General features: G+C 34.3%; 1 protein-coding gene across 4 annotated transcripts in view; it reads right to left on the bottom strand.

The window, feature by feature from the left end:
- Positions 1 to 10,000, bottom strand: part of LOC122263453 (GRIP1-associated protein 1) — a 20,791-nt gene that overhangs the window by 10,703 nt on the left and 88 nt on the right. For 2 of the 4 annotated variants that reach the window (XM_043031866.2, XM_043031868.2), the window contains exons 1-7: positions 9,990 to 10,000; positions 7,910 to 7,976; positions 7,539 to 7,735; positions 3,410 to 3,520; positions 2,608 to 2,783; positions 2,194 to 2,297; positions 1,900 to 2,050 (exon numbers count right to left, since the gene is read on the bottom strand). The exon at positions 9,990 to 10,000 is cut by the window's right edge and continues 88 nt beyond it. In XM_043031866.2, coding sequence (XP_042887800.1) covers positions 1,900 to 2,050; positions 2,194 to 2,297; positions 2,608 to 2,783; positions 3,410 to 3,520; positions 7,539 to 7,735; positions 7,910 to 7,976; positions 9,990 to 10,000 — 817 coding nt within the window. The remainder of the gene's footprint in view (positions 1 to 1,899; positions 2,051 to 2,193; positions 2,298 to 2,607; positions 2,784 to 3,409; positions 3,521 to 7,538; positions 7,736 to 7,909; positions 7,977 to 9,989) is intronic. The other 2 variants (XM_043031867.2, XM_086546557.1) reach the window with 1 other exon arrangement.

Below are 10,000 nucleotides of genomic sequence, written 5' to 3'. Positions count from 1 at the left end.
TCATTATATATTGTACTTAATACCAATAAAGTATACAAGTACCACAGGACCTACTGGAGCCTTTAAATGCATCAGATTACAGAAGCCCATACTGATAACAAGTATGGATCACTGAAGTTAGTCACTATATTACTTTCAGTACTATATGGTCAATGATACAAAGCATATGAAAACTTTTTTTTTAATTTGCCTTTCATATCTTACTAGTAATAAAATGTGAGTGCTGCTACATTTTCAATCATATATGCTGTAACCAATCAAATCCTTAAAAGGTACATACATTTTGGTCTTGTGAAAGTTAACTGATACTATTTTCTTTATCCTTTGGGTTGCATTGTCCTTCTGATAACTTAAATTTTATATGTCTATCATTAATGTCTTAGATTTCCAGGGTCCTGAGCATCTTCCGAGACTTACCCATTATCTAAAACTTGAATACTATCACACTTTTGTCTGACAATAATACATAATTCTAATGCAACACACAACCTATCTTTATCATAAATCCCCTAAATACCAAGTTTCTGACAAGAGAATTAATCCACACAACAAATTATCCAAAATTCACATACCACAAACTGCAATGCATGCCTTTTGCTTGAAAACTGACAAAGCCAAAGCAGAGTGAGGATATGTCTGCCCACACTCATAGCCCTTACCTTAATTGTGCCTCTACCTCTTTCAGCCTCTCCTCTGCTTCACAGGTCTCCTTATTCTGCTTTTCTCTGCTCTTCTTCTCAGCCTCGGCCAGTGCCTCTGCTAACCTATTGAAGCAGGTTCACTAATAATACTACTTAAATGTCATTGTGACCTTACTTTCCTTTTATTATTTGTTTGCAAACTAAAAGGAAGGGGTCTGTCCCAAAAAGCTTTGGAAACTACCATGCATGATGCAAAACATCTGTTTTTTTATATACCAAATAAAATATTGTTTAGTTAAGCAAGGCTAAGAATAATTTTTATCTCCTTTCAAGCCCAGGCTAAACCAAACCTGCATCCATATATGACCAAATATCAACATACATACTCACTACAATATGCAATAATAATTCCAATGGTCAGGTAATGTAAAACCCTACAACCCTTTTACATTACTGCACCCTTCATTTAGTACTTCCATTGTTGTACAAATACATTTTATATACACAACTTGTTATATTTTAGGTAACACTTTTGAATAATATTGTAACACTGCTGTGCAGGCAAGAGATGTATAAACTGATGTCAATTAAGCATACAAAAGTTATTTTGTCATCACTTATATTTTGTTTGCCCTTTTATTGACATTTCTAAACAAAGGTATTTGTTTTCTATAATAACAATAATTCTAAAATAAATCTGTTTCTTGGAATCAACAAGCATCAAATTCCAAATGCAGAAAGATTTTGTATCAACTCCCTTGACACTGAAATCAAAGTGATCACTGTATTGTAATACTATAGATCTGCTTTATGAAACATACAAAATTTATATACAATGAAAACAAAGTCAGAAATTATTTGCTAGAGTTAAACTTGATATCTGACATATCCAATCAACACGTTAAAACACAGCAAATTTTCCACTATGACATTATGTCTTAAACATTCACAGGACCACATTCAAACATATGATAGATCAGTAATTTCATATCCTTGCAAGATTCCTGAGAATAGTTCAGCAAAAGAAACTGCCAGCAACAGAATCTGAAGTTAAGTGCCCAACATGCCTGCAACCACAGCACACAAAAGATGTATGACAGTATACATTTCCAAAATAAAGTTGATGGAGGCTGGATTAACTACTCCCATTACTACATGATTTACTTCAACTGCCTTTCTAATGAGTGAAGTATTTAACAGATTAAAATGATAATAATGATAAATAAATGAAATCAAACAAAATAAAAACTCAACTTACTGCTCACAAGCCTCTCTTAAGTCATTCTCTAATTTTTCTTTTTGTATTTTTAGCGATGAAGCTCTCTCACTCTCCTCTCTCAGCTGTGTATTCACTGTCACGACTTCATGCTGCAACTGGCTTGTCTTCTCTTGATAGTATTGAAGCGTTTCTGGAAATGAAAGAGCATTAACAGTACTTGCAATTATTTTCTATTGGAACTGATCTTGAGTTCATCCATGTAAATACAATATAAATATATAGCCACATAAATGGAATCAAAACAAAGTGGACATGGTTCAGGTCACATCGTACCAGCCGGTCTCTCTGGATGTGTTTCGAGACCATCGTCATCCTGCAGGGAAAGCTTCTTAAAGCTGACTCCTCCTCCTTGACTTAAACTAATTTCTCCTTCATCGCTGAGAATGAGAAAGCAGCAGTAAAAATTAATAATTAAAAGTTGTATATACTAACTGACTGCACAATAGTTGCAAGTCAAAAAGTGGAGATTTGGTAAAATGATGATTAATCAAAATGCTTGGGATTTTGTTCAAATATTACAGTCAAGGTCAAATTAACCCCATTTAGATCACAGTCCTAGGATATAATATGTTTATAAGAATATATCTGCTTATTCCTTTCCTAAAAAAATGATAATAACAGAAATATACCCCATAAACAAAAGTTTATTATCCATGTGACTTTCTTAAGAAGTTAAAGGTGACTTACACTGGAATGGAATGTGTTTTTAATACGTTTGTTAACTGTGTTATCTGTAAATTCAAGGTGGCAATCTTCTCCTTCATTGCAGTTCCATCAGCCTCTGCTTTTGTCTCGGCTTCATACAGCTTCTTCTCGATTACAGTAAGTTCCCCACGAAGACGGACCACCTGCCGTGAAGAGAACTGATTACTGTCAAAATAATCTAAAACACTTGTCTAAATTGGCTGATGGGAGCAAAGGCAAACACAATAATAAGATTTTAATTACAATCTATATTAAAGTAAGAATATATTTAAATATCTGCATCACTGGTTGAATCTGAATCTACTTCTGCATGTGCTTGTGTTTACACATGTGTGTGTATGTATGTGTGTGGGTGTATGTATGTGTGTGGGTGTATGCATGTATATGGGTGTATGCATGTGTGTGGGTGTGTGCATGTGTGTGGGTGGGTGTAGGTGCATGCAGGTGTGTGGGTGTGTGCATGTATGTAGGTGTGTGTGAGCATAAGTGAGGGCATGAGTGTGTGTGTGAGGAGATGAGTGGGTGCACTCATCTTTATCCTTATCATCCTCATTATCATAATTTTCATTATCATCACTGTCATTATCATTATTATCATCATTATAATAAAACTGATAATAGTTGTAATAAAAGTAAAGGTAACAATAACGAGAACTATATAAGCAGTCATAATAATGACAACAATATTACCAATCATAACCAAAGATCCAACATAACATGAAATGAAGAGCAAATTTTGCTAATAAAAGCTCCAGCTATAACAAAAACAAAGGCCATTTCTAACCTCTTTTGAGTCATCAGTACACCCATGGTCACCATCTGCAGCATCACCTGTGCTGCGGTTACCACACAGAAGTTCAACTTGTCTTTCGTATCGTTCATTTTCACCAACCAACTGAAAGAAGTATTACAGGACTAAGTAAAAAAAAAGGAAAGGATATATAAAAGTAATATGTACATTAGGGTATTTCAATAATTGCAACTTTTGAAATGTCATTGTGACTGTACAAAAATAGGCTCCATATATCATAAAAATGAAATGTGAAAAAAATCAGCTTCATCTGATAACGTTTAGGGGTTGCACTTTTCAATTTAATATATTACGCATTTCCGCGGAATTGGGGACGGGCAGCGGACGAGGTCCACGCACTTCGAACTTCCTCGCTAACGTTAAGTGATGATAGTTCCCTTCCGAATCGTAATCAAATTTGTATCTTTAGGTGCAGGAAGTTCCTCGCTGACCTTGGGAACCTAAATATTGCATGCAACAAATTTCTCACAGACCTTAAGCACTTAAATACCGCATATAGCAAGTTCCTCAATGACCTTAGGTCGGAAGTCTTTCAATACTTCTAGTTCCTCACTGAACCTAATGGCCTGTAAGGTAATGCCGTGTTTCTTCAATAAGCATATAAACGTTAGTTAATAACATTATTATACATTCCAACAAGCTTCTGTTGTGTTGCTACTTGTTTGTAATATATTGGCACGATATAATTCGCTGAAAGTGTTTGATTGAAAATCAAACTTTTCTGGACGACAAATTGCTTTAAAACTTGAGACTAAATTGAAGAATTATATCAGAAATTTGGACTGAAGACTATTACTAAACTAAAGGCCATCACAAAAGTACTTAACATAAAGAAAGTATATTATTATACACAGGAGGAGAGTTTGAAAGCTTCGTTTATTGGTACTGAAATCATATCTTTTAAAGGCAAAAGACAACCGAGAGAGTGCTACAAGAAGACATCGAGTGGTATGAAGCAAAGTTAAATGGTAGTGCTGTATCCACTGGTTCTGCTGACCATAAAGCCATAAAAGGAAGGAATACAGAAATAAGAGGAAATGTAGTCTGGCAAATAAATTACTGAGTGAGATTCAGGAATGTGTGAAAACGATACAGATGATGAACATGACAACGGAAACTTAATCTTCCTCAACCTTAGAAGATTTATCCACTCCTGATGACTGCCAGAAGGGAAACTGAAATACACCACGGAAATAATGCAACAATTTTTACTGATGCTTTTTTTTTCTCAAGTAGTAGGTCTTGACAGCAGATTGGTTCCTTTAGATACTACCATTTTCCGCAAGAAAAGGCAGGCAACTATTGGTAAAAGAGATGACACTCTAGCTTCATTGAAGATAACCAATATGAATAAAAACATGTCATAACCTCAAGGAATTAATTGAAGTGATTGATTTTTATAAGGATATAAATGATGAGGTCCGTTTTCAGTGGCCAATTAACTTTAATGCTATTGACGGGTAACCAATCATGAACTACTGAACAGACATGCAAAATTATTTTGTCTTGAGTCCTTAAAAGAATTTAAAAAACATAATATTGCCTAGGATATTTGTGCCAGTTGGTGTTAGGTGGTTAGGTTATATGTGTTCATCATTACATGTTTGTATATTACTTGATGTTGTACTTGATAAATTATGAAGTATTGAAAATGCTGATTTGCCATCCAAGACCAAAGTTGGCTTGAAAGACAATTTGATTAGATGCTTGGGGACATTGCAAAAGAACCCTACTGTTATCAAAGGTATCTTCGAGTTCTCTAAGATCCATTTCTTTTGCTGGCGAAAAGCTGTCATTAGTACAGAGCCGACAATATTTCAGGCAGCATTTGGGGCATTACAAATGTGTTCAGAAGTAGGGATCAGATTAGGGTTTGACAAATCCTACTTTGCATCCATCAGTAGATATCTGCATAACACAGATGTCATTTTCATGCCACTCTCTCACGATGGTGACAGCATACATGAGGTATTTGGTATGCTGAAAATGGAATCGGAAAAAGCTGGATATACAAACCAGCCAAACCTGAAGGATCGAATTTGGTACAATTTTTCCTATGAGAAGTTATGGAACCTCAGCACAGAAAAGTTTGTGAATGTCCCAGGTTTTTCGGAAAGAGTGTTTAGTTCCCCTTTGTTCTATCATATACGGGAAGATATGAATAAGGTATGCCATCTCTATGGCCAAGGTAACCACTCTGTATGGGAGGCTAAGAGTGTACTAATTCCCGACCATAATCAGCATTGTGAAAGACTGATTGGAGACATGAGGCGGTCCTGGGACTTCAATACCCTTGTCTCTATATCAAATATACGGTAATTGCTGAAGAGATTGAAAGGAAATGTGGATAGGGTAATATAATATATGTGAGAAGTTGTTGCCAATAAAAGATACGTTTCTAATTTGTAATATACTTTCACAATGTGTTTTATTATGATTAATTATAGAAAAGATACTCTTAAAAGTTAAAATTATACTATACACGATTGAATAAATCAACATAATTTGAATACATCGTTAAGTAATTACTGCTAAAATGACGAAGAAAATATAGAAAACGGGTAATTTCACCCCAGACTAAACTAATTATTTAATCGTATTTTTCGTATCTTTGAGTAAAAAGTGCAATAGGTAAATATTGATAAAAACAAATAAAAATGGTATCACTAGTCAAGAAAAAATAAATGGCGCCTACTTCTGAACAGTCTCCGTGAATTTGAAGGATTTTTCAAAAATCACCAATTATTGAAATACCCTAATGTACATATGGTGGTCTTTTTTCAAGATGAATATATAAGACAGGTGATAGGGAATAGTGAATCAACACTACAAGTAGCAAATTGTGATGATAAAAAACAGTGAATTCTACTGTTTGAAATTTGATGCATCTTTAGGTCTATGTATTCTACCTTATTTTACAGGTCTGTTGACAGTATTAGGAGATGGAAGGGGTGATTTACAAATGAATAGAAATTTATAAGTAATACAAGTAATAAAATTATACCACTTTCACTTTTTATTCATGCAGAAGCTACTGAGCAAATATACCAGCCAAACATGGTTATAGGGGAAACAGTTTTAAAAATATTAATCTATCAGTATTATTTCTTCTTTTCTTAACCCGTTAATATTGGGTGACATGTTTTTTCGTCATACATGACACAGGAGCTCTTGCCTGACGATGGGCGTCATGATGTTCGGGGATTTAGGATCACTGTTATTTTTATGTGCTTTGAGTAATGAATGAGTGATGTTGACAATTGCAGTCATAATTATTATAACTGCCACAATATTAAGCAAAATGGGTTTCAACTCACATCCAAAACCTAGATGGCACCACTTTCTTCTAGCACCAGCAGGAGAGAGAGCCTTCAATGGCACCCATCTACAGTCTCTAGCAAGAACTATCTTTATAGAGCGATGGCACATAGCAAGTTGCTGACCTCTTGCTCTAAAGTACCGCAGATGAAAGATGTGCAGGCAGAACGAGAGGAGGAAGGTGACTCACACCATGCCCAATGCCTACAATGTGACCCTGTGCCAGTAGGAATGCCTTTTATTGTGGCACTCACTGTCAAAAACACAAGTTTCCTTCTTCTTCCCTACCTCTTTATGTTATCTTCATTTTGGATGGTTATAAGTTTTGTGTTCGTTCGTGACAGCACACAAATATGAAAAAATAAAGTTGCTTTTTGTTCTCCCCTAAAATAGCAATACTTCTATCACATTGAGTATAAAGCAAAAAATGAGTTGATATGGACCCTGAACTACAATTGAAGTCAACTGCAGAATTGATAGAGCCTGTGATATGACAGATATAAGTCTCTAAATACAGTAAAAGACACAAAGAAACAAAACACAAAAATGGCTCTAAGCTCTATAATGAGTGACTAAAAGGGAGTGGGAAAAATCAAGGTATGTCGCTGAAGCTGCCTCGCTCAGAAACAAAACCCATCCTGGAGCCTGGGTAAGCAAATCTATCCCTTGTCGGCAATGGGTTAATCAGAAAAGGGAAAGCGAGGTGGTTCAAGACATCCTAAATCATCCACCATATACAACACTATTTTATATTCATCATAACTGAAATAGGATGTATTCCTACTCTTGAAAGTTCCTGCAGGAGAGTGTTGTTTTGCAGTCGAAAATCTTCCTCTTGGTCTCTTAGTTTATTTCGAAGATAACTGTTGTCACGCATCAACAGTTCCACCTCTGAAGCTTTCTTTGAAGTTTTGACAAGGGTCTGATAGCGATCATTTTCTTCACTAAGATTCTTGAATCTAGTCCTTGTCTCAGCCAGTTCTAGTATGAGAAAAAAATTTGTTGCTGGATATGAAATAAATCTTAAAAGTATTTTATCCTTTTACATCTTAAAAAGAAAAGAAGTAAAAAAAAAATATATATATATATATATACATATGATAAAGACAAAATATCATCAGCATTTACTGTTTTTCTTATTCATTGTCATCTAACCTTTCATGTGTTTGCGAAGACTATCCTCCAGGGTGTAGTTCTTCTCCCGCAGCTCAAGGAGCTGGTTCTGAAAAGAAAAGTTTTAACATTTATTTGTATGAAATATATATCACTGTAAATTTTGTGTACAAACAAATTAAATGCAGAGTATGGACGGCCTTTGAAAGCACTTAGGGTTATATTCTAAAACCCATGTGAATATTCAAAATTTCCAAATGCATATTATGGATATTGCTAATAATATTAGGCTTGTCTGCAGCTAAGCTAAGTCACATCATTCCAAGGACTATTTCATGTGATCAAATCAGAAAAATAACATTACTATATACAGAAGGTAAACTAATGCATACTAAAACATCTATGCAAATAAGTACATGTTCAAAGTACAGTACATACAAATGTACCGGTTATTTAATATATTGGTATTATCCTACAGTAGGATATGATCATGCTATCAACCATTCATGTGAGAGCAAGGGCAGGAGGATGTTGCCCAGGAAGAGGACAGTGTCCACATTCAACAATCTACTAAAGCGGTTTTCCAAAAATATCTAATATTTGCACAGTTGGGAAGTAAATTTAGGCTTAAAATTGTCCTCCACTTAATAATTTATAGAAATACCTAACAGTTTAAAAATTACCAATAGTAATTCTGGAAATTAATTGTCTCAAAAAAGGGCCAGTGGTAGTATCTAGTGATAACTTCTGTGTATTGATACTACTTTTTCAATACGTACCACTAAAAACACTGCCCATAGTTTTGGTATCTTTTTCCTATTGATTGCAATAACTGTTCCTTTTCAGCAAGTAAATTTATAAATGAGGTATAATTTTATAGTCTAAAAGTATTTCATCTTTAAATATTTGTATAAATTTTCAACACCTTCTTACTGTTATTTGTCATCTCACAATTTTCTTGATGTATTTTAAAGTTTTCTTGATTTCTTAGAAATATTTCTGATTTCTTTTGATTTAATACTATTTTCCTTCAATATATACATCTATAATCCCTAAATAAACATGGACAGATACAATCAAATTCATGCCAAGATCTGTTGTTTCAATGTAGTTTAAAACATGACTTCATACAGCAAAGATGGCATTATCATATTTGACTTGGTATTTTTTTCCTGAAGAACAATCAAGCTTTCATGGTAAAAATATATGGAATCTATAGATGATGGAAATAAATCACTTTTCAGCTATGGCATCTCTGTTGTAAATTGAAAAAGAAGTTATCTAATGCACTATAATAATACTTAAAGCAGCTCTTCATCCTTCATTCTTCAATGATAAACAAATGACTACTGCTTTTCTCATTTAGCAGGTGCATTCCCTTAAAACAAACTAAATTCATTTATTCAACATATTTCTATCATACAACAGGTTAAAATCAACAGCGTATTATATGATTTTGTATCCCCCACCCAATATATCATTCTCCCACAAGTTCACCAGGCCTCTTAGATGAGGAGGGGGAGGAAGACCGGACGAATATTGGATTTATTCTAATAATATCAAAATTACACCAATGAATATGAATCTTGTTTGATGAAAGATATGGTTGTCACATGCAAAATAAAATATTTTTTGATTAGCGACAACTATGTCATGGAAGGGTAATAATGTCTTAGAATTCATCAATCTATCATTTCCATGCACTGTTTACCTCGTGCTATACATAAATATGAAACAGTAAATTCACAATATATTTCATGGACAGCATATATATTATAAAGCAAATGCATGTAGGTCACCATTTTCAGGATTGATAATATTTTGATCATCACACCTCACTATAATCATTAGTTAATACACAACTCATAACTTGAATATATGTATCTCCAAAACCACACCAAAATGAAAATAACTTCCCCTTTCAATCATAAAACCACAAGCAAAAAAAATACACTACGGATTGCGTCACAACTTTACACCTGGACGAATTGATCCAGAAGTCAATAATAGCAAAATAATCCCAACCTTTTCATCCCCATTCCTAACAAACAAGAACCCCAAGATTCAAGTAAACCCACTCATCCATTCTAAAACCCCCCTACAAGAGCATATCAAGCCTTACCTGGAGTCTAT

Source organism: Penaeus japonicus, unplaced genomic scaffold, assembly GCF_977035675.1.
Source record: "Penaeus japonicus unplaced genomic scaffold, GWHDUDI00000001_assembly GWHDUDI00000018, whole genome shotgun sequence".
NCBI classification, from domain to species: domain Eukaryota; kingdom Metazoa; phylum Arthropoda; class Malacostraca; order Decapoda; family Penaeidae; genus Penaeus; species Penaeus japonicus.
This window is presented reverse-complemented; position numbering and strand designations above follow the sequence as displayed.